The following is a 25,057-nucleotide window of genomic DNA, read 5'->3' as shown; positions in this document are numbered from 1 at the left end:
TAACCGGCGGCGGACCCGCAGGGGGAATGGGGATGGGCGGCGGGAGCAGGACCCGGCGGCCCCGTACCCTCCGCCCGGGCACTCAGCGTCCCCTCCATCCGCCCGTCCGTCCGTGAACAGAGTGCCACGGCGCTCCCACCCGAGCTGCCAGGCTGCCCTCGTCCTCCCACTCTCGGTACCCACAGCACTCCCACATCTGCCCCCCCGTCCCTGGGGACAAAGTGAGTCCATTTCCCTGTCTGTCCATCCGTCCGTCCACCCATCCTTCCATCCCTGGTGTCCATCTGTGCCCATCCATCCTTTCTCCCATCCCTAATGCCCAGAGTGAGTCCATCTATCTGTCCATCCTTCCATCCATTCATCTGTTCCGTCATCCCTGCTGGCCAGAGTGAGCCCATATATCCATCTGTCCATCTCTAGTGCCCACAGTGAGTCTGTCTACCCATCCTCCCACCTGCCTATTCTCCTACCCCTGGTGCCCAAGTGAGTCCACCTGTCTGTCCCTCCACCCATTCAACTTCCCAACTCTGGTGTCCAGTGATTCTATCTGTCCATCTGTCCATTTAATCTCCCATCCCTGGAGTCCAGAGTCCATCCAGCCAGCCACCTGTCCCCATGCCACGGGTGTGCCCCAGGAGCCCTCAACATCCCCCAGAGCAGTGACTGGGGCTGGAGGAGGGAGGCGTGATTTGGGAAGGGCTGGCACCAAGCTGCTGCCCCGAGGGAGCACTGCTGTACGGCCCAGTGCCAGCACAGGAACAGTGAGGGCTCAGCCCCACAGCTGCCTGGGCTGGAGGCACGCAGGGATGTGGGCAGCTCTGTCCCACAGCACGAGCCAGCACTGCATCTGCTCGGGAAGGGCTGCCAAGCATCGCCTGGCCAAGGGCAGGGGAGCACGTGGGCTGCACTCAAGGAAAGCAGTGGGTGCCAACAGGCAGGAGGGCTGCAGGCCCAGGGGAGAGCAGGGTGCCCAGAGCAGCAGCCACAAACCTCTGACAGAACGGGAAACGTCTAACTTTATTATGAAGATACCTCAACAGTGCCCCTTTTTTTTTTCCCCTCGTCTGGAAGTGGTACACTAGCTCCTGCTACAAACACGCAACTGGGGAGAGGGAGAGATCCTTTCTGGGAGCTGGAGATGTAAAAAAATTAATTAGTGCATTCCTGAAAACGAGAACAGAGGGAAAACCTCTCGTCAGGGGCCCACGCAGCCCTGGTGGGTCCGAAGCGATAGGCAGAGGGCTCTTGGCAGTAACGGACCAGAGAAAGATGTTATCAAAAGTCATTAAAACAGCCCACGTTTCTAAAAACACAGCTCACAGAGAGAGAGACCGTGTGGTTTTTGGGAGCAGTCGCGTCTGGAAGTGAAGCTGCGAAGGCGAGCGGTGCAGTGAGGGCAGCCCAGCCCCGGGAGCACAGGGCTCACACTGCAGGGAAATGGATGAGAAAACATTCCTCACAACGAACAATTTCTTTACTTTCATGCTGTACTGAAAGAGGAATAGCGGATCAAAGAGGGGATTATCTGGAAGCAGGTTATGCCTAAAGAGTTACCGGAGAACAGATCGAGGTGGTTTTGATCTACTGCATCACAACTCCTTTTGGGACAGACGATGCCCCCGCCTTCCCTGCTGGAAACATCTGTCTGAACCTGGCACATGCTGCCTCTGCTGCTACACTTTCCAACCCTACTGTTGCTTTATTAAATATAAAATGGGGAACGTTCTCTTGAAGTCAGGATGTCCTTCAGTGCAATCTGCTTTGACATAAGGCATTTTGGGGGCAGTCATTTCAGAATGGGATTCTGCCTTCCGGAAGAGTCAAGAGTCCAGTCCCGTATCCACCTTCTCTCTAAATGCCCTACCATGTCAAATCCTCTTCTCTTCTGTTCTGCCAGTGCTTGTAAAGCCATCAGTGTCCGAGTAAGCCAGTCCCTGGGAGCAAGGAGACAACCACCCGGCAGTTACAGCGCTGGCGAGGCGGAGCTGAAGTCAGCGTGGGCTTCAGTAAAAAGGGAGGGGGGGGAGATTCTCACCTTTAAATCCTTCTTCAGGCATACAAACTGGGGATGGGAAGAGAGAGACATCATGTTAGAAGTCTCCTGACAGTCACTTCTAAAAGGATCCTTTGTGTGAGCGCAGCGTGCTGCGGCGCTCAGCTTTCCTCCAGCCGACAGCCACAGGAAAGCTTCAACATCTCAATTTTCCCCTCACGTTTCAACCCAAAGCCAACACAGCCCTATGCAGCCGCCCCTATCCTTCCAGAAGCACGGCGGCGAGGCAGCCTCCCAAATCCCAGACCCCCCCCCAAGCACACAGGGGTCCCCTCCCTCACCTTGCATCACATCGTCCATCGCTGCATAATCCGCAATTGGCTCATCAGCCTGGAAAGCAAAGCAGACAGTTAGCGAGCGCCTGGCAGAGCTGCGTGGGGTCACGCTCCTTAAGGAGGCTCTTCCTTCCCCAAAAAGCTGCAAGGAAAGAGCTCAGCAAAGCAGTCCAGCTCTCTGCTTTCCTTCTTCCCAGAGCTGCGCTGCTCCTGCCTTACCTTGAGCAGGATGACGGACTCGGGGATGACGCCCAGGCTGCCGAGCGTCGCCGTGTCGTCGCTCAGGATCTTCCCATTGATCGACAAGTTCTGGTCGAAGGGAGCAACTGAAAATGCATGCATGATCTGTGCCAACACAATGAGACACGCTGGTTTTTTGTGGAGGAAAAAACATACTGCTGAGCTACACAGAAAGACTGCGTGCAGCACACACACACACACACACACACACACACACACTCACACACACACCCCTCTGCTGGGGATTCAAACTCTTCCCTCCATCTCCTCCCAGCTGCACTCTCCTGACTATTAGCTTCATGGGTTTTTTATTCCAGAAGACACGTTTCTTGCAGCAAGGCCACCTTACCTGTATTTTCAGCTCTTTCAATGTCTGGTTAGCAGAAACGAGCAGCGCTTTCTCTCCTCTGACCTTCCGGTGCCGGGTGCTCCGCCGGATGCCCTGCTTTTGGTAGGAGATGTAGCTCTGGTGTGAAAGCTTCTGGCGCTTCGCACCGCCGTTGCTCTGAAAGAGAGCCAGGCACGAGGAGCTCAGCCGTGGGCACTGCACAGCTCTCAGCTCCCTCCCAGGCTGCAGCACTGCCCCAGGGGAGCACTAGACACATGCAATACCACCAGGAGAGTAGGAGGACCAAAGAAACTTCAATTTCTGCTCCTAGCACCAGCACTGAGCTTATCCTGATGTTGCAGTGATCCCTCCTCTGCACCACGGTGTCATCTGCACCACGATACAGCACCGGCAGTGCCCTGGTGCCAGGAGGCACGGCCCCCAGTGTCCCTTCATTTGGGACGTAGCATTAGAAATAAGAGGACTCGGGGTGACCCAAACATCAAGTGGGCAGGTCTCTGAGCAGAGGCTTCTGACTTAGCTGGCTTTAAAACCAAAGAGTGCAGGCACAAAACCAGCCCCAGTAATGCAAATGGAGACAAAACGTGTGGTATCACCGCCAGGATGGGACACGTGGGCACTGCTGCTTTCCCTCTGTCCCGTAAGATGCAAACAGAGGAGAGCTGTTCCATCACACTGATTCAAAGAGGCGGGTGCAGAGCAGAGGAACCTCACAGTGTTTTGATCTCTACCTGGTTAAAATCTGGGTCTTGCTCCCCCTCTGGCTTGTTTTCCTCCCTTTCCTCTTCAGCTTCTGAGCTGCTCACGTTCAGCTCCGGAGCAGCATCCTTCATTACCTGAAGTCATAAAAATCATTCTCCGTAACTAACCCAGACTGTCACATCCTGGCAAACAGCTTTCAAGACTTCAAGGATGCCACCTTGATCAAATGAACCGAGCTAGAGAAACCCAGAGATCCGCTCCACGTGCTCAGGGAACACTCTCCCCCCAGCTGCACTGAGCCATAGGGACCAGGTTTGGGAGAAGATGCAGCTCTGGAGCTGCTCTGTTGGACTGCAGCTGCTGGCAGCCAAGCAAACCCCACCGCGGGGACATCCTGCTTCCTGCAGCTCCAGACCTCTCCAGGCAAAGGGAACGTCTCTGGGGGCCTGCACTGATTTCTTTCCCATTAGCTGGCTGCTCCTCCACTCAACTAAGTGTATTACGAAAGCCCTAACCCAGAGAAAGGAGTATTATCTGTAAATTATACACTTATCCATCCCTGCAGCAGCCCGAAAGAAGCACTCACCGCTGTTATTTATGGGTCTGCAGTTCCTAAGTAAACGAAATCTAAATAATTGACACCAACGTACAGAACGCAACACCCTGTTCATTTCCCCGTGGCTCTGCAGGCTGCACAGCTCTGCTGGGTGCTCGCATGGCCACGCTCCGCCTGCAGTCTGCAGGGAGCCCAGCTGTGCTCTGCACCCCAGCTGTCCAACAGCTCCCTTCCCCATCCACGTCTTTGCAGTTCAAGATCACAACTCCCAGCTGTTCAGCACCAACTGCAGCATCCCCAGAGCCTTCTGTATTCCAGCAGTGCTGCCCTAGGCTGACTGCTGACTGCACAGGGCCGTGCAGCACTGGGAAGCGCTCCCTGACTGTGAGGCAGAGCTGGCAGGAGGGGAGCAGCAGTTCTGAGTACTGTTGTGGGCACTGCCCCACCAATGAGGGATCAGCCTGCCAGCTCTCGCCCCCTCCTGCCAGCCCCAGCTGCCGGGTGAAGAATAGCAGCCTGTTCTCACAGCCCTGTCCAGCACCACGACAAAAAGCCCTCCTCCACACCGGAGCCAAGCACTGCGTTGGGATTCAGCCCCTAGGCAGGCTGCAAAGCCACAGCAGTGGCTCCACACCATGTTCCGTGCTCTGCTCTCACAGCTTAGTTGCAGATCTCTGGGTTCCACCTCGCCCTCAGAACAGAGCTGGGAGGGAGAAAGAAAGAAAGCAGAAGCCTCTGAGCTGCTTTGCCCTGCCTGCAGACAGCCGCTCGTCTGGCCACGTGGGTTCACAGTTGGGGCAGCTTCTGAACAATGAAATGGTGCTGGGATGAGGGAGGAGCGAAGGAGAGATCCGTACCTTTTTATTATCCACCACTTTATGGATGTAGATGGTTGCTTGGGTGTACTCACGCAAGTCCCGCTGCTGTTGGCATAACAGCCCTTCTCTGCATTCTGGACAGAGTTCTGGGGAGGCACAAAGGAAAAGGCATTTAATTGCTTCAGCTCCTTGGAGACAGCAAGCACTGCACCTGCCCGGCGCCGCTCCTCGCTAACCCACAGCGCCAGGGGTGCCCGCCAAGCTCAGCAGGACCCGCAGGGATCTGCCCAAGCAGAGCCAGGTCCCGCAGCACCGAGGAGCAACGCAGCAGGGAAAGCTCACTCACGGGGCTCGGAGCTGTACAGTGCATTCTCGGGCTCCCCGGCAGCTCGCGTGCGGGTGATTTTGATGACGTGATCCACCACAAAGAGTTTTTGAATCCTCTCCCACTCGCTGGGCCATATTAGAGCTATACTGTGCAAAGAAACGAGAACGTGCTTTATGACATGGGAACGCCGAGCTGAGAATAGCCTCCCCTCTTCCTTCCCGTCTGCTAATGCAAGAGGAGCAGCAGAACCCATCTGCAGCCCCAGCTACACAAGGGCCAGCGTGCCCAAGGTAACGGAGGCACAGCGGCGTGTCCTTAGTGACGCTGCTGAGCTCCAGCCATGCCCAGCGCATGGCCAGAGGGAGGAGGAGAGAAGTGGAAGATCTGCTGCTGTTAGTTCTGCCTCGCTGCAGAAGCAAGGCTGTGGAGCATTAACTCCAGCCCAGCGCCCAGCGCTCCGGGGACAAGTCTCAGGAAAGCAAAGCTTCAGCAGCTAGATGTTGCTACGCCCCAGACAGGCTCCGGGTAGGCTATTGTTAGGAACTAGCCAAGCTTAAGTAAGCTCTTTTTTCCTGAGCCAGCATCCTTGGACAATTTGGGTCTCGCCCTGCATGGAGATTTACACTAAGGTACGCCTGAGGAAGCGGCTGCGTTCCTTTGTCTGGGGGGAGCCTGCGCTCCTGTGTCGCCACAGCTCAGTGAGCTTTGGGAAGCTCCCCGGGGCTCGCAAGGCAAGGCAGGAGGTGAGAGGAGAAGGAACTCACAGCTTGGAGTCTTCTTTGGTCATGGAAGCGTAGGTGAACATGAGGCCCCCGTGGGGGCAGAGCAGAGCACTGTTCCCCAACGAGGAAACGGGGCTGCACCGCGTCGGCCTCCTGCTCGGGCAAAGGGAGATGGGGGAGGTTATGGCACAGAGAGCAAGAGAGCACAAGTCTGCAGGCAGCAAGAAAAGGAAATCGCAGGTGGATACGTGCGGATGGCATTCCAATGGGGAATGTGACACTGCCACCAACACGGAATCAGAGCTGTGCTCCTGAGCACTGCAAAACTGTGCTCCTGTCCCGCACAGCCCGCACCACACGCAGCCCACGGCAACGGTGACCTCTGCCTGGGATACAGCTCCAGGCAGATGAAAAAACTAATCAGGTTACTATCTAATCTGACCATCTGGTTAAGGCATGGTAAACAAGGAAATTCGGATTCTTGCAGTGTATTACAATTGCTACGAGAGCAGGGTCCAAGTCCTTCCAAATCATTTCCTTGTTTCCACGCACGCAGCTCTGGGCAACACCAACTCAAAGCCCCAAAACCAAACAGAAAGTACCAAAGAGCTCAGCCCAGTTACCTGACAAATTTCCTCCATTCTTCTACGAAGAACTGTGAAACAATATACAGCTCGTCTGTCTCCTGGAAGGGAGAAATAAACCCCACGACCATCTGTTAATTAACCCAACAATAGAGAGGCAATGACTGTTCAGCTTTTCTGCAGCGCTCATTCTCTTTGAGGCCTCAGCATTTTTTACCATGACAACTCCATCCAAGCGCGCTGGGAAAGCCAAGTAAAATAATTTGAGATCAAGTACCGAGCACTTACATTACTAATCTTGTGTTTATTACAAAGTTAATTTAGCTTCAGATCCAATTACCTCTAATTCATAGCAGGAAACGGCCATTTCCCCAGAGCAGCTCTCTGGCACTGGGGTTCCTTTGGCTGAGTACCACTCCTCGGACTGGGGGGCACTGAAGCAGATCCCTCTGTGTACCCCTGAGCATGGGCTGAGACCACCCCACCTGCCCCCACCCCACTTTCTGAACACTATCAGTAGGGCTGCACTGCGTCGGTACTTCCAGGGATGGTTGTAACCATCGAGAAATACCATCCCTGCTTATCTGTCAGGCCAGTGACAGCTGTACTGGCACACGAGGACCCCCGTGTACCAAAGGCAGGGCTCGGCGCCAGAGCAGCTCACCAGGGATACAGCTTCCACCCCAAAGCCTCCCCCTGGCCCCTACCTGCGGCCAGCTGCCCAGGCAAGGCCGGCATTTGTCATGGAACAAGTTCTGGAGGGATGTCTTCTGCTCACTGGCCATCATCTTGTGCAGTGCTTCGTTCTCTTCTCCTTCGCGCTCCAAAATCTGCACAAAACAGGTTGGTGCTTCAGTTCCTAGCAGCTATTCGAAGGTGACATTGTTTTTCCCCACTGGAGAACGTCGAAGAGAAAACCAGAAACGTGGCCACATATTTACAGCCAGCAGAGGGGCAGTGTTGTTTGCTATTCAGATACCTTGCACTGGGAACAGCACTCTTTGTTACTTGGGAACTCGGGGGCCTTTGGGAAATATTGCTTGAGCTTCTTCCAGGCTTCCTTTGACACCACCCTCCTCTCGTTCTCGGATATGCACAGGTCACCTGCAGGGAGACAGGCAGGAGAAGGGCTTTGCCCCGCCGCACTCAGCGACCGAACCAGATTGAGGAGATTAGTGGGTATCAGTGTGGGGGAAGGCATTCATGTCAGCAAAAAGAGCCCAACTAATACACGAAGTCACCTTCAACTTCTTTATCGTTTCTCTGCTCTGACGGCCAAAAACCGAAGACCTGAATTCACATTTAGGTTTCAGAGCCTCAAGCAGTGGATAAATACAGACCATGGGGAAGCTGGGAGGGGAGATGCCTGGAGAAGCAAGGACTGCAATGGGGGCACCAGGCTGCTGCTCCCTGACCATGGCTATAGAGCTGTGATGTTAGGGTGACTCTGTTTTGCAGGCTGCAGACAAACCCATGCGCTGTGGAACAAGAGTTGAGTGCTTCCTGCACCCTCAGCAAACAAAATCACTGCTACGTAACTTCAGCTGCCCCATGCACCACACAACCAGCAATTAATTAAGGCCCAATTACCCAAACTACACCTCAGCCCATACGCTGCAGAGGAACGTCTGAAGCACAAAGATGTGGGAGGGCTGTTCTCCACGAGGAGCCAAAGGTTACCTCCAGCAGGTGAAACACAACCCGCCAGGTGCCCACGTGCTCTCATACGGCCCAAAGCTTTGGATCAACGGGCAGCTGAGCAGCATAACACTGCCACAGCCCTAGCAGCCTGCTTCCACACTGCATGCCTGCATTAAGTGCTCCTGTTTGTCAGCAGCAGCTTTGCTGCACTGGGAACTACACTCTCTGAAAAGCAGGTAGCACTGTAAGTGTTTAAACGCCATTATCCTACAGCCTTGATGAGCTCTAACGACAGGAGGTGTGCTGCTAATTGATGGACGCCTGCCAGCAGGAGCCTCCAGCAGAACACAGGCAGGTCGGGCAAGCAGTGAGGTCCAAACACTGGTGTAGCCAACCAAGCAAAGCACCAAGCAAAACAGCCAACATCGGGTCACAGCCTGAGGTAAGTGGACACTGAAGCACAACAGGTGGGGGAATCAATACGCCCGGTGCCCCGGCTGCAAACAGAAACAGCAGTTTCTGCAGTTGAGGGGTAAATGCTCCTGGGCTAGCTTCTGACACAGGGAGAACGATCTGATGCTGCCTGCTTTCTCTAGCATCTCCCCTTGCTCTCAGAGTCATGCTGCAGCCCCATGCAGCACTCACGTTCCTCCTTTGGGGCTGGCCTGGGCTCGTGCCCTTTGCACCACTTGCTCCATGTTTTTAAATGTCAGGAAATGTGAAAATGAGAATAAAAACATGCTTCTGTGGTGACTGCTCACGCTGGTCCCAGGCTAGGAGGTTGACATCTGGAGCAGTGGGCAACAACAGAAGTGTTCAGCTCCATCCCCCGCAGAGACTTACCATGTGGGCAAACAATGTCTTCATTAAAATTTAACTCTTCTTCCTCCTCTCTCTTGTCCTCATTTACTTCATCTAATTAAAAAAAAATAAAATAAAAATAAGAAGATTGCGCCATTTCTCTCCGAAAGAAAGGGGACACCCTTGGGGGAAGGAGCCTGGTTCCCTTCAGCAGAATTCTCAGCCCAGGGGAAACCTGGGAAGCATTATTCTGTTATTCTCCAACACATGGGCCTGTGTGCCTGCAGGCCAGGCTGCACTGCACGTAGGAGTGCTTTGAAGTGCGTGGAGCACAAGAGCATCCTTTGTGAGATGACAAAGGGTGCATCAGTTCCAGCTGCAGCACCGCAGGGCTTCGCTGCTCAGAGCTAACCCAAACCTCTAGGTGAGAGCGGAGCATCACTGCAAGGTCTGCTCTGCTCCATGCTCTGATATCCAGCACGAACGTTGCTACGCTGGAGTTCAGAACTGCTCTGCAGACAGAAGCATTGGCCATCAAGTAGGAGTAACAGAAAAAACAGCAATGTGACAGTTTGCAGCAATGTGACTAAGGAGCAAGCTGACTTGTGAGCAGCTACAGTGCACTTCTGGGAGGTGCAGCCTGCTCTCAGATCAAGGTGACCCCACGGAATGGCACGTGGGACGGCCCCTCAGCTGCTGACACGGGGAAGAGAAGTGCCCTTTTCTCAGTGGATGCCACCAGCCCCAGCAGCACCCTACAGATAGCATCACTGCAGTATCTGATGTTCTCGGAGCCTTCCAGCCTGAGATCAATGCAATTAGCTGATCATCTCCACTTCCATTCAAATGAGCTCCTTGCCCTCAGTTATGAAAGGAAAAAAGCTCAAAAGGAATCCGATTTCTAAAGGCTTAGAGAACAGAAGGCAAATAAAAATCCCCACACATCGTCACAAACATATGATAGAGAGATAGAAGAGAATCCAATTCATGATATTTTTTTTCTAAACCGTGTTTTGCCAGTGCTGCTCCACCAGCTGTGCTGTTTCATCCGCAGGCCTTCGCAGTAAACATCCCCAAGATAATTTTCATGCTTCTTCCTCCCCCTGCGCACTCTCATTCAGATAAAAGGAGATGAAAAGATCATGTGTCTGGGGCGGTTATTGTACCCAGCTCTGTAAAGCTACTTATTACCTCATCTTCTTCTTCGGGTACGAAGATCACCCGGCAGTTTTGAAGCTTATCAAATAAAAAGCTCCTGAAATTAAGGCTGTGTGATATCAAACTACCCGAAGTGCCTTCCCTCCCTGCTCATAAAGGGGAAGTAAAACAACACACGCCAGAACACCTGACGTGTCTTTTGTTAGTGGGATCAGTCAGAGCTGGTGGAGCTCTACGGCAGCAGAACTACCTTTGTTTGGTGCATTTCCATTCAGTTTTCCATTGCTGTGCTCTGCGTCTTCGTCTTGCTCATTTAATTGCTCCAGAGCCAACTGACGCCAGCTCCGCAAGGACGCCTTTCCAACCCAAAACCCGTCACTCCTGCAGAAGACAGCAGCGTCAGCAATGCAAATCACAGCCCAAACGGTAAAAGCTTGGGAAAAAGCTATTTGGACAGTGGCAAGCACAGCTAAAAACATCTCTGAAGACATCAGAAGCACCAGGACTCACATACCCCTTGACTGTTATCTTCAGCAAGTTGGTGACGGTTTTGTAGTCTTCGTTCAGCTGGTTTTTCAGACGCAGGATTCGACACCTTTCTACCACACAGTCCTTGCAAAGTGCTTTGACTGGGAAGGGGGAGAAAAGAAACACTGTGTTACACTCCATCACGGGCAGCTGAGCATCTAGCTGGTTTGAGAGCTCAGAGATGTGGAAGGCATGCACACCACGGTCACCCTGTGTCACAACCTGAGGTGTGGCATGTAAGCAGGGGAACTGCCATGGTACAACTCCTCTGCTGAGGTGCTGCCTGTTCCACCAGCTTGCTGGTACCAGAATGCAGAGAGCTGCAAGGGAGCTTGCACTGACACGTGGATGTGGGAGTCAGAAGGCAGGGGGCTGAGGTATGCACCCCAAAGGCTGTGTCATTGCTCTTCTGTGGCACGAAGGTGCTGTGCAGACACCTCCAAGGTGCCACTCATGGGATGAGAGGACTCCCTGCCACCCAGCTCAGGGAACTCCTGTAAGCAGCCAGCTAACAGCCCAGAAAAGCTCCAAGCCTCCTGTGATGCTGTGCAGAACCAGGAGCAGCCCTGCACACGGGTTTAAACTTTGGGATGGGAGCAGGGGGTCACACTCACATCCTTCCCTCTCTGTCATCCTCAATGAAGAAAATGCAGGTGATTTTCCAGCAGACTGAGAATGGCTGCCCTGTTTTCAAAAGACCTGCCTGCATCATGGGATTTTCCGCCAGCTGCATTTCTTCCCTAGAAGTGCCTAGCAGGAGCCGAGCTAATTTGGTCTCAGTGGGAGCTATTGAGCTCCTTTATAAAAGGAACCAAGCCTGGAGCTCAGTTCAGAGATGCCCAGGGACTGCAGAGCCAGCCCTGCCCACAAATCACACACATGGCAGATGTGTGCAGCAGCAGCATGTTCACTGATAGGTGTGTCCTCCCAGCGAATGAGGCAGCCCAGGACTGGCTGGGGTGCGTGGGGGTGAGAGGACAGAGATTTTCTCATCAGGCTTTAAAAAACATTTTGAAGAGTCTGGGGTGTTACACATGCAAGTTATACTATTTCACAGAATTCACTTTGTTGCTTTCTCAGGAATTCCTCTGTGCACAGCTCTCCCTAGGCAGAGCAGGATTCAGGCCTGAAACCAGCCCGGCAATCAGACTAACTGTATTTATTGGGATGCTAACTTAATTGAGTGATTAAAAAAAAAAAACGAAAACAACCCGAAGCACTTGGAAATAGCAGCACAGAAATAAAGTTATGGTAATAAAGGATGGCCCAGCGAGGCGCCGGGCCCAGAATAAGGCTTGAGCACATGCTGAGCACAGCAGGAGCAGGAGGGGGACCTGCAAGGCTCACCGTTCAGCCTGGGTCCCCCGCCGTATCTCCTGTAGAAGAAGTCAGCCACGTACTCAGATATCCTCTTCATTATGCATATCTTGTCAGGATGCAGCTTCCCGTGCGAGCACAGGCAGGCTGTGTTGTCTATGGGTTTGGGAGGGGTGGACTCATCCAGCCACTTCTGCAGCCATTCCAGAGAGATGAAGTCGTACGGGGAACCTGGGAGAGAACAACAAGGAGAGAAACAAGCCCATACGTGTCAGCCACCAAGCCACACAGCAGATGGCATTTTATAATTACTCTGATATTCAACGGTGCTTTCACAAACGAACAGGCCATGGCAGGTGGTTATATCTCCGTGGTACAAGTTGGCAAACATGTGACGCAGCTCCCTGCCCAGCCCTCTGGGCTGCTCCTACCAATGGCCCAGGGAGACAGAGGAGATTTACAGTGCAAACGGTGACTTGGTCAATTTTTTTTTTAAAATCCAAACACGATTTCTTTTTGTTCTTGAAGCAGAGCAGCAGGCTCGCTCCTGTCTGCTCAAGGGGAAGCACAGAGCCAGGGTTCAGGTCAGTGGTGGGTCAGATCGGTACAAGCTGTGAGATGGCTTTGTATGACATCCCTGCACCTCCACCTCAAGACCCATAGTGATGCACACACCCACAGAACACATATGGTTACAGAGACAGAAGGAGTGGAGCATTGTGAAGCTGCTTGCTGGACTTACGCACGCACGGCCAAGCGGCTCATCTCAGTGCCTCTGCCCATTTCAAATTAACACACGTCCATCATTTCACACCAAGAAGCAACAGAGAAGCTCCAGCAAAATACTCAGCCCCCAAACTTGCACTGGGGCTTTGCGAGGCCTGGCGTCAAACCCTCTCTCCTGCAGGATCCAGCAGCAGTGTTTCCATCTTACGCAATGCTGCCAAGCTGCACAGCCGTGACCTCTGGAGAATTGCAGCACTGTCAGAAAGGCTTTGCTAGTTAGGGATGAAAGCCGCCTCCCCCAGAAAGGACGGGTTTTTCTTTTATTTTTCCTGGGGCAGGCTTTACAAAGCTGGCAGAAAATGTGTCTGCACAGCTGCAGGGAGAAGCAGAGCTCCTGAGGGACGGGGCCTGCAGCAGCTCTGAGCAGCACTGCCCCACTCAGGCTGTGACAGCAGCGAGGGCAGCGCTGTCCCCAGGGCAGCACCTTAAAGCAGGAGCAGAGGAGCTGAGATTTATTCCTTTATCGTGGTAGGAATGTCAAGAGCAAGCTATTCTGTTGCTGCTGAAGGGGATAAAAACGCACCAGGGCTGTGCTTGTTACTCCTTTCTAATGGTGACTCATGGCATATTCATACCTCCATCACGACCATCCACTGCAGCTTTGATTTATGGGTGACATTTTAACACCCCTCAGCCTTGCAGCTGAGCTGTGACACACCCTGGTTCGTGAGTTTTCTCCAGTGTTCTCAACCTGGGCTCACGGACCAAGCAGGCACACATGCAGGGGAGAGGTTTAAGTCCTCAGCCAAAGGCTGCTGCTCAGCTCCTTAAATCTTGCTGCTGGTTCTGAGCATGAAGCAAGCTAAAAGCTAGAAACAATGCAAACTGTCTAACAGGCCACGCAAACATCTGGAAGTCTTTAATTCCAGTTGCTGGGAGTTTTTAGGAGATGCAGAGTGGAGGGAATCTCCCCACGCTGGGCAGACAGCGAGCTCCTGTATGCTTGCTTTGAAAAAGATGGGAGAGAAAGGCAGCAGGGGATAAGGATCCTTGTGCTCAGGCATGCTAAGGCAACAAGATGCAGGGAGCAGGAGGAAAGGATTAACCTCAGTCACTCGTCAGACAGGCTACGAAGCTCAGGAACGCAGCTTCGAAGCCTCAGCAATGATAAATCAAATCGTTTTCTGCTGGAGGCCAAGCATTCCTGTACCCTGCTACCTGCAGGTTAATTTAGACCAACAGCACCACAGCTTGACGTGAGTTGGCAATCGGAGACTGGGCAGTTATTCTGCCTCGATGCCACTGAGCTCTTAACGAGACGAGCTGCTCACCGGGCAGAAGCAAGCAGTCACAATGCATGGAAGCACACAGGAGACTGACAGGAATGGAGCAAGAAGGGAATTAGCAATGCCAAAGGCCATTAGAACGAACAAAAAGGGAGAAAAATAGGTTAAGGCAGATAAGCAAGTGAAGGGAAGCAAATCCTAAGCATGCACACAGCAACAACAAGCAGTGATCGCCTTCCTTGCCCAGAGGGCCGCAGCCACAGGGCCGAGCTGCAGGTTAGTTACACAACATCATTAATCTTAGCAAACGGCTACTAGAAAAGACTACCACAATGTCTTACAGACCAGCTTCAGCAGGTAACCTTTGGTAGAGCTCCTTCACCTCTTCGTGCTTGATTTTGCCCCTGGCCACGCTCTGTTTGCGCATCTCGGCCATTTCATTGCACCACTCCTCAAACTTGCAGTTGTCACGCTCCACCAGCTCCTGCAGGAAAGCTGTGGGGAAAGGGACAAAGAAGAAGCCACCTATCAGCTCGGGGAGAAATGCAGTGACGGCCACTGGCCCCACAGCCAGTTATTAGGGACAACAACTAAGTCCAAGAATTCCCCCTGTGGCTACCGACATATCAGGTCGTTCCGGAAGCAAAACGCACTGACACTGCTCTTCCCAATACTTATGGCAGTAGATGATTAAATGCTGCCATCCTGCAGGATACAAGGCACCCAAGGGAATCATTTACCCAGGGCCGTGCAGGGAAGCAATGCTTGCTGTGTTGCAGAAACCTCCTGCTTGCTGAGCAGCCAACGCCGAGCGCTGGCAGCCGTGTGAAGTGCAGAGGCTGTGAATGCTGTGGCAGGACAGACCAGGCGCAGCACTGCCCAGCAGCTCCTCCTGCTGCCAAAGAGCTGCTGCTCTGGGCAGAAATGAGGGCTCCTTGTCCCACAGGTGCACCTGCAGGCCCCGCGCAGCTCTGTGCTGCAAGCAAGGGCACAAAGCCCTGATGAGACCAGAGATACGCAGGGCAGATCCTCACCTTGCCGCAGAGGTGGAAGTAATGGGAATTTTCGCTGTCACCGATGGAAAAAAAAAACTTGGGAGTGAAGAAAGATAAAGCACTTCCCTTGCAATGCTGGTCTGGCAGAGGGGTATGGTGTGGCTTATCTGAAGGCTTTTCCTATTTAGATGTAGTTTGAAGAGCTAAAATATTTCAGAAAGGTGAATGCCTGTGCAGCCAGAGAACACAGCACCCACCTTGGGAAAACACTCAGCACTATGAACCAGCAGCCAGACCCGCCTGCCCTCAGGTCAGCACTGGGGAGCCAAGCTGCACTTCTCTGCTGTGCTGGAAGAGCCGTTTTTAACGGCATCAAAGCAACATGCCTCGAATTTGCAGTTGCATGAAGCCTCTCCAAAACCACCAGGCTTGACGGCTGCCCTTTGCTCGTGTACCTGGCACGCCTCCATGTGAAACAAAGGCAACCGCAGGGCTGCTCAGGAATTCAGAGCTGGGTGGGGAAGTTTTGCCGAGTATTGTTTTGGGCAGAGGGGTGGGAGGGAAGGGAGCCTAAGAGAGCTCAGCAAAGAGGCTGAAAGGTCGATGGGAGGCACAAACCAGCACTGAGCTGCAAGGCTTGGAGGGTGGGCTTTGAGGTTGAAACGGTGGGGGGGAGGAGGGCTGAAAAGCTTTCATGCTGTGAGATCAGGGGGGTCCTGGAGGGTTGGACAAAGCTGTATAGCTCACCCCCACCACCAGCCCCCACCCCTGCATTCAATGATGAGGAATGCTGACACACAGATCGGCTCTGAGGGGAAGCAACACCTCCGTCGGCCCTGCTCCACAGAAAAGGGAGAAGGAGCAGCACACCTGCAGCCTCACCAGCACCAGGGGCCTAATTAACAACTCGGATCAAGTAGCACACAAACACTGATCATCATTAAATCCACAGGGCAAACCTACAGGGATTTCTGCCACCCCCAGTAATTCTAAAGCAAGATATGAACGTGCTCACACAGAGCTCTTGCTGAAGGCTCGCAGCCTCTTGTTTTTATGCCATCTATCCTGAATCTGGCAGAGATTAAGCACTTGCAGAAGATACCAGCACTATTCCCCTCCAGCACAGCACGTCCCTACTGACAGTCAATCCGAGTGGGACATCACCTCCTCCTCACCCCCTCCCAGAGGACCCCACAGGACAAGGTGTCCCCAGCAGGCCCAGAGGTGACATTATCAGGTCTACACGATCCAAGTGCTGGGGAAGTCCAAAAACTTTGCTGCATGTGATCCACACTGAGACAGCATTTCACTGTGCAGCACCAGACAGCAAAAGGTCCTTTGAGCACAGCCCTGAGCACGGATGTGCTCCAGAAGAGGTGGAGAGGCAAGGAGTGCTCCCCCTTACCTGGTACTTCCACCGTCAGCGACTTCTCCCGGGTCTGCAGCCTGTACACCAGCATGTAAGCATTGCGTGAGCAGTGTGTCCCTTTCCCACATTTAGGTTTACGGGTCTGAGACTTCGAAGGCTCTGCTGTGGGACAGAGAAGCAGAACATAGTGAACACACAAGCTCGCTCACGGGCTCCCCTTTAACAGACCAAGCTGGCCACCTGGCTGGGCAATGCTCCTGCAGGCCTGGCGTCAGCCCAAACTTCAGCCCAAAGCAAGCCCAACTCCTTCAGCATTCCTGGAGGCAGGACAGTTAGAGGGAGTAAATGAGGGCCCTGCTGTAAACCACCCTCCACCAGAGAGGCTTTCTTCTCTCCCCAGCTCGGCCCTGCCAAGCCAAAAGCAGCTCTTGCACAAACATTCCTCCTCTGCCTCGTGTTCTTAATGCTGGTGTCCTGACACCAAAGAACGGGGTCACATCCTCAGGGAAGAGAATCTACTTGCACAGAACTGTGGACGTAAAAACAACGCAGGGACAGTTCTGCTGGGCAGCTCTGGTGAAGCGAACAGCCGTGGAAATGCTCATCTCAGAGCAGCTGTTGTATGATGCAAGCTCGTGTTGCAAGAGCAACTGCTTCCAGACTGCCAGGCAAGGACAGCAAAGTTATCTACAGCTGCAGAGTCAAAATTCATCTTGTGTGTGAATGCAATAACAAACATACTAAAAAATCCCAATCCTCTGTGGGTCAAACTATAAACTAAACATTGAAATAGTTCTTAGGTCTAAAAAGTGTCGTTTTGTTTCTCTCCCAAATTCTGGAGAAAAATTACATCCATCTTCTGCCACGCCATCTAGGGGACTTCCAAGATGGTCTTTATTTTGCATTTTCTCCAAATATGTTGTTGTTCCCATCAGCAAGGCCTGGCCTCAGGACTCCCCCTACAACAGACCTCTGCTTTGCACTGCCAACCTCCTCCTGCTGCTGCATGCATTTGTAATTAAAACAGCAACTCTCAAATTCCAGTTTTTCTTGGAGTAGGCAAATAAAATCAGTACTTTCCTATTTTGCTTAACATTTGGTGAGTATGTTAAGGCTTCCAGCCTGAAGGAGCTTCCAGGCATGCTTTACTCCCACCCAAGCAGCTCTGTTCTTCAGCAAGAACACTTTCTTGCAGTTAAGTACAACCCTTAAGAGGGTCAAGGCCACAGCAGTCCATCTGCATCTTATTCTGCTCCTCTGGGTAACTTGTGAGGTTAAAGAAAAAAGGCTGAGAACATTTTATTTCCTCTCAGGGCTCATTTTCCTCCCTTACACCACTAGATGTCTAGCCAGCTTCACAATTGGGTTGAGAGCACACAGCAGTCAAACATTAACGGGATGACAAAGCTGCTCTGGCAGCAGCCTGCACTGATGCACACCATGATGAAATGCAAGAAGGTGTTTACTAGCAAGAGAGCTGAAAATAAAGTGGCATCATGCAGGTGTTGCATAGGAGGCAAGAGGAGAGGCAGGCTAGCATCCCACAGCTGTACTTAGGCTTTGAACACGAATCTAAGAGCATGTTTTCATTAAGCTGTTGCTTAAGGATACTTTAAAAAAAGGCAGTATTTCACCAAGTCCAATGATTGGTGCTGGAAATGCAGCATAACAGAAGCACCCAGGTGGGAGGGTGTTTTGGGAATGGGTTACTGGCACTGTAAGAGGACACCAGCAGGAGGCGAGGCGACAGCACAACGGAAGGAAAAGAAAGAAGCGCAAACTGAAAAAGGCTATCTTGGATTTTTTGGACTGAGATTGGTACGAACTCTCTGCTGCCTCCTAATACAGCCAAAGATTAAAACAACGCAGCAGAAATGAAAACAGCGCGATAAGGAAACTGAAAATCATGCTGTTATCTGCTCCTGAGCCTCCTTCTGCACGCTGGCCAAGGAAGCAGCTGCTCCACCCCGATAGCACCACAGCTTATCAGCGTGTTATCTGCGTGTTACGTGGCAGCAAGAGAAATACTAGAGAAAAGGGAGTGATCACGAGGTGCGCGTAAACACTTGCACGGGGCTGCAATGACGAAGATCTGGCAGCAATTAACAGAATTGCCATTTCACACCTTACTCCTAAGATGTGACAGCATGTGTAGGAGCACTTTTGTTTTTAAGAGCATCAGGGCCTTTGCGTATTCAGCCTCCGTGAAAAGAGTTATTTTAAAAGGGCACTCACAACTTAAAGGTTTTACCTAGATCTTCCTCAATCCCCAGCTGCAGTTTCTTCCCCTCCATCTTCTCAATGTCTTCGTCATTGAATTTGTACCACTCTCCTGTCTGTGGGTCCTTCACGTGGGCGATGTAGTGCCCTGAGTACGCACTCACACCTCGGTGTATGAGAACAGCACTCAGTTCGTACACATAGACACCATCTGGAAGGGAAATAGTGGTTATTTAGCTCCTGCTTTCTTCCCCATCACTTCAGCTTTCTGCAGGGTAGCACGCAAAGGCTGCACCTAGCTGCCCAAGCCCTCTCCACATTGCTAGTTAGAACTCCTGCAACCTGCCCAGCTAGGCACAGACAGCTGCTGCTCAGGCTTCCAACAGCTCTGGACAAATTCCCCAACTACAACCAGATTTAGACAAGACCTCCTCTCGTTTGTTGAGAGGTAACTGTCAACTACCACAGCGTGCTACTCACTTTTTTGTTCCATAAAAGGTTCCATGTCAAGCAGCTCAGAGAAGCCAATGTAGGTGTTCAGCTTTTTCTTATGGCCAGTTTGTCTGTGCGAAGGCAAATGGCCAAGTTTCAGTTAGGGGACAGCAGTAACAGTTCACATCTCACAGTAACTCTCCTCGAAGCCCATCGAGCATCCCAAGAGAAGCTCATGCACGCACTCAATCTCAACATCTCAAACCAATGCAGAAAGAGCAGAGCAGATGGGTTTCCAAAGGGCTTCCAAGCACCCAAGGCACTCCTGCTTTTACAGCACGCGCTCCAGAGAGAGGCTTACCTGTCAAACACGAAACGCATCAGCTGCAGGTTGAGTGTGCATGGAAGACTTAGCAGCCTGATCTTCCTTGTGGCATTCTGCTTACTCTGACAAGTTTCGCAAAAATAACGATTGTCCCCTTCTAATTTTTCTTCCTGACCGGGGAGGGGGGGCAGAAAGAAAGATCTTGAGAACAGGTTACCCCTGCAGTCAGCCCCTCAACCCAAGCCACCCACGGGAGACTGGAAATCACCGAAGTTACTTTAATCATTTAAGTCTCCACCCAGCTGCCTTCCAAAGTAATCTACAGGTTGGAAATTTGCAATCCTCTGGGCTAATAAGGGCACTTTACAGCATAGTCATAGCAGACTGCTGTCACTTTACATGTCAAGCCAGACCTCAGGCTGCTTACAAGGCTACCAGGTTTGCTCTCCACTTGACTGAAGTGCATCAAGTTGGTTTAATACCACTAGGACTAAGGAGAAAGAAAACAAAGGAACTGCCCTTTTAGGAGATCACACAGACCAAGTTAATGTACAGCCACGTTTTAGCCTGGAAATCACAGTCCTTTGGAGCCAGCAAAACACACATCAGCCAGGGAAAGGAGAATCTGTGCCTGGACAGAGCCAGTGGCAGGATTAGACCTCCAAATCCTACCATTTCATTTGGAGGAGGACCACACAGATGGAAGCTCCCCGTGTCAGGGCAGCAGCACTGCTGTCTGCGTGCAGCTGTCCCTTCATGTGCACATACAGTGCTGTTGTTTTTCCCAGCACACCTTCCAGGAGCAGAGCAACCAGTTAGTCAGGGCAGCGTCACACTACAGGTTAGCTCTGCACCCACACCTCCAGCCTTAAACATGGCAGCAACTTTGGATTCCAGCAGATTTTCAAGTCAAAAAAGAGCACTTGCAGCTGTTCCCTCAGCTATTCTGGGGCCTTGCTAGTATTTTTTGAGAGCATGTTTCAGAGCAGGGAATGCCTCCTGTTGCTATGCAGATGAGCACAGATATAGAAAACACAAAAAGCAGCCATTCTCCCAGTGCTATCCATGACAAAGCACGCAGGCACTTTCGGTCAGGCTTCGGGGGCTTTTTCCCAGCTTTCCTGGGAAGGCATTATGACTAAACACAGCTTCTGAGTGCTTCTTAAAGCTGCTACATGCGCATGTGCAGCAATTCTGCCCAGAGCCACTCCCCCCTCCCTGTCTGGAGTGCATGACTGGGTCCTCTTTTCTGGGTTCACAGCAAAGCATTTCCTTTTGCATTCATCTCCCTGAGGCAGCTCAGCTCCAGCAGCCCATACCGACCTCAGAAGCTGTTGGTTGATGGAGGGAATGGAAACACCTCACTAAGAACAGCACAGCTCACAAATCAACCAGCCCATACCTTGAGAAACTCTGTTATGCAGTCTGTCAGCTGCTTGTGCCCTTGGATGTTTAACTCCAGCTCATAAAACTTAGACACGAGTTTGGACTCCCTGCCGCACTGGTTGCAGCTAGAATAACAAAGAAAACACAAATGCATGAGACAAGTTCACCAGCTGATGAGCTGCAACTCCCCAGTCACCAGTAACCCTCCCCCTGTAGCTATGTAACAGCTAATGTGGTATGTCACAACAGTGCAGGACTGTGTGCAGGATAACAGCACCTACCAGTAAAACATGGAGCACCTGCTTACAACTCCAGAAGCCTCCTACACAGCATTTCAGCAGCTTACCTGCCTGCTCTAGCTGTCAGGAGGGAAATTTCCCCTCATATTCTTCTCAGATGTTTTTCTTCCCAAAGACCACATACTTACACTGTGACATAGGCGTACTCCCCACAGAACTGTTTCTGAACAATGTTTCGAACGTCTGGATTTTTTTGTTTGGATAAAGTATCTTCCAGCAGAGACATGAACAGCTTGGAAAATTCCTGGGCATCCTGGAACAGAAAGCCAAGGCTTTTAACAATAGGCCACTGCACAGAGCACAATCACTGCTAATTTACTGCAAATTACAGAGCCCTACACACAGCCTGCACCGAGACTTCAGCGTGCCCTGAATAGAAAGAGACTGGTCAGGAGAACTAAAGAAAAGAGGAATTTGCCTAAGAGGAGCACAAGGCTCCCAGCGTGAGAGCACAGCAGGAGCGAGGCTGGCTCCGGGCCAGCAGCTTGGGGTGGCTTTGACTTCTGCCCCGCTGCTCGCAGGGTTCTGGATGGAAAACAGCGGCTCGTTAACCATGTCAATCCCTTCGTGCTCCACCTGGTGTGCAGACATCAGCTCCTGCTGCCCAGCCATGGAGACATGGCACGCTGCTCTGCCCTGCTAGATCACAGCAGCTCCAAAGGGGATGCAGGAGCAGCTTGCAGAGCACTAATCATTCCCTGCCCCAGCGTGGCTAGGTGGGAGTCAAATCTTTCCAGCCTGCCATTCCTGCAGAGCTTTCTATCTTGTTAATGCTCATTAGTCAAAGCCTCAGCACACAATACAAGCTGCCTGCACCGAGTGAGATGGGGGAAAATAAAATTGAGAAGCTGCACTGCGGTTTTGCTCCCTTCCTCCTGCAAGGCCCAGGAGTTGCTCCACACACCTCAGGGCAGTCCTCTCCCCACAGCACTCTGCCTTCTGTGCTGCCTCTCCCCTCCTTGCTTCCACTGCCCTCCTCTGCCTTCTCTTCCAGAAAACAAGCTGGCTTTCACCTCACCCGCCAGCCCAGCCCTCAGCTCTCCTCTCAGTGCTGTGCCTGCTGCGGTCCCACAGCTCCTCTCTCTGGTTCTTACCATTGTCACAACGGCACGTGGCACTTGGCCGGCCTTTAACCTCACTGGTCACTAACGACCACTTCCTTCCCAAGGATGAGGAGCGACTTCCCCTCCCCTCGTCCTCCCCAGGCGTTGTATGCCTGCACTCTGGCTCCAATTTCAGCTTTCCTCCCTTACTACTCAAAGCTCATTTCCAAGCTCTATCTTTCTCTTCAGCCCTCTTCAGCATCCGGAACAGCCCCATGCTGCGCTCACCTCTCCCAAAAGCACGTTCTCTGCTTACAGGCTCATGCAGGATCTCAGCCAGCTCTCATCCCACAGGGACCTCGGCCTCCCCGAGGAGTTCTGCAACACGAAGCCCTTCCCAGTGCCTTCCGCTCTGGGAAACTTGGTCCTGGCTCACTCCTCAGCAAGCTCAGTGCTTCTGGAGCAGGTGCTAACGGTGCCAGTCCCACTGCTCCTCCTGCACCCACGCCAGGGAGGACCAGGAGCACTTCTCCTCCCTTTGTATTTGTACAAATGAGGCTGAACAGCAGATCCCAGCTCAGAGATCGCTCAAATAACACCTAAAAGGGCAGTTTCATGCTTCCTTAGAGAAGGTAATTACAGGCAAGACTCAAGCCTACCTGCTGCTGGCCTGTATCCAAGCCCAGCGCTTTGACAAATCCAGAGGGATCGATGTATCGCCTTCTGCTGTTCTGCAGCAAGGCAAACAAGTACTGAAGATGCTCACAAATGGTCTGAGGCTCATAGTCTATTAAAAAAAAAAAAAAAGACAAACTGTACAAGTTAACTGTACAAAGAACAACTAAAAATCACACTTTAGTAGGGCTGTTTTAAACCATCACGAGATCTGATGTTGTTAATGTCAGCGATGACAGCTAGTTGTCCTGGTTTCAGGAGGAACAGAGGTCATCTCCCCCATAGTGTTTGATACAATGCTATGTTTAGGAGAAAAACAATGCTGATAACATCCGAATGTTTTAGTTGTTGCTGAGCAGTGCTGCACAGAGCCAAGGACATTTCAGCTTTCCAGCTGCTCGTTCTGCCCTGCTAGCCAGGGGGCTGGAGAGCACAAGGTGCAGGGAGGGACAGAACCAGGAGAGCTGACCTAAAGCAGCCAAAGGTATATTTCATGACAAACGGCATCATGTGAAACCAGAAAACTGAGACTGGAGTGGCAGCCACTGCTCTGGGCACCAGTCAGCAGGTGATAAGTAGCTGCCTTGTGCACCGCTTGTTTTATAAATACTCAGTAAAATATCATCACAGTCATTTCCCTCTTCCTTTTCTGCTTTAGTAAAAAGTTCTTATCTCTACCCACAAGCTCTACTTTTTTCCTCCCAGTTCTTTTCTCCAACTCACTGGGAGAAGAGGCAGTGAGCAAAGAGGTCGGAGCTGAGTTGCTGCTGGGTGCCCATACAGCACCAAGCCCCAGCACAGGCCAAACATCCCGCAGCATCCAACGTGAGCTGTCAGAAAACAGCTTGAGCCTAACAGCCAGATGCTGTTCACTAAGTATCACAAAAACAGGACGGCTCAGAGCACACCTCCAGCGCAGCACCATGCAGAAGGTACAGCACCAAAGCCCCTCACATCCAGCACCGAAACCCTCACCATCCATGGCATTAAGCACAGCTTTCTGACTAAAAACCCCAAGTTTCAATCAAATCAGATCACTGTGATTTGAGAAATGATAAGGATGGTTTAGCTTGACTTGCTCCTAAAAGCTGAGTGAAGAACTTGAAGAGTCACCCAGAGATGGAATCAACAGTTGTAGCATTACACCATAAATGTACTCTCAAAGTCTATACCGCCAGGTTTTAGAAGAAAACAAGGAAGATCTCTTCATTCACAGGAAAAAAAAAAAAAACACCTGCTGTGATAAGTTTCTACTGACCTTTATCTTTGGGGATGCTCTCTCCGACTGTGTGCTCATTGCTGGAACATAAGTAGAGGGCTTGCCGGAGCTCCAGATTAAGAAACCACATCTGCAAAAAAGTGTTCACGTAGCATGTGGCGCCGAGGTTCGTTAAGCCCACAAATGCGTTCTGGTGTGAGAAAGAAAGCAACAGTTATCATCTGCCACTGCCGAAAAGCAAGTAGAAATGCAGCAGTTGGGGTGGGAGCAGCAGAGGCACCGTGCATCCCACTAACAGCTGGGACAGGTGTGACACAGAGGTGCCCCCCCGCCTCGTCCCGGGGCAGGATGCAGGCTGCACCTTCTTGCGGCGCTCACAGTTGGGATCATCGATGTTGTGGAAGCTGTTCTCGTCGATCTCGCCCAGCCAGACGTGCTCCCCGATGCCCACCAGACAGTTGGGGTTTCCCCGGCAGTTCCTCCTGCAGGACCAGCACCAGGACCATCCGTCACCCGTGGAAGGGACAGAGCCCCTCGTTTGGGGGGCTGGAGGGGGAGGTGGAGACAGCAAGAGGGACTGGCAGCATCCCACCTCTCCCCAAAACACGGGGCTGGGAGAGAACTGGGGAAGCCCACAGAGAGAGGATGGAAAGGGAGCCCCAGGGGTGTGCTGAGAGCCGGAGGGAGCAAAAGGGAGGGGAGCCAGGGCGGGGTGCCGGCCCAAACGGCCCAGGGCCGCGTATCCGGGGACACACAGGGAGAAGGACCCCCCCAGCTCCGGAGATAACGCGGAAAAGCGCTCTGGGGAGCGCGGGGGACAACGGAGAGAACTGGGGGAGGGCCACGGCCCCGAAGGTCCAGGAGGGGCGGAGAGCCGCTGCCACACAGCCCCGGGGGGAGGAGGAGAGCGGGAACCGCGGAGGGGCGGTGGGGGAAGGAAGCGAGGCCCGGGGCCGGGAGCTCGGGCCGGACCCGTCCGTACCGGCAGGCGCCGCGCTGGCAGGGCTCCA

General features: G+C 52.4%; 1 protein-coding gene across 1 annotated transcript; it reads right to left on the bottom strand.

The window, feature by feature from the left end:
* Positions 1-993: 993 nt before the first annotated feature.
* USP48 (ubiquitin specific peptidase 48) lies at positions 994-25,052 on the bottom strand (the record flags this gene model as incomplete). Its single annotated transcript, XM_010722877.2, has 27 exons — positions 994-1,934; positions 2,036-2,062; positions 2,335-2,383; positions 2,548-2,673; positions 2,918-3,073; positions 3,649-3,753; positions 5,033-5,139; positions 5,340-5,467; positions 6,086-6,196; positions 6,667-6,728; positions 7,335-7,457; positions 7,607-7,731; positions 9,112-9,183; positions 10,478-10,608; positions 10,742-10,856; positions 12,103-12,303; positions 14,430-14,579; positions 16,485-16,610; positions 18,700-18,879; positions 19,149-19,231; positions 19,462-19,595; positions 20,828-20,936; positions 21,239-21,363; positions 22,813-22,940; positions 24,087-24,237; positions 24,409-24,529; positions 25,030-25,052. Coding segments are annotated over 27 exons (2,991 nt in total), but the record flags the coding sequence as incomplete, so codon positions are not given.
* Between the last annotated feature and the right edge of the window lie 5 nt (positions 25,053-25,057).

The sequence above is a fragment of the Meleagris gallopavo genome, chromosome 23, assembly GCF_000146605.3.
Source record: "Meleagris gallopavo isolate NT-WF06-2002-E0010 breed Aviagen turkey brand Nicholas breeding stock chromosome 23, Turkey_5.1, whole genome shotgun sequence".
Lineage (NCBI taxonomy): Eukaryota > Metazoa > Chordata > Aves > Galliformes > Phasianidae > Meleagris > Meleagris gallopavo.
Note: the sequence above shows the minus strand (reverse complement) of the source record. Positions and strands in the feature narration are given on the sequence as shown.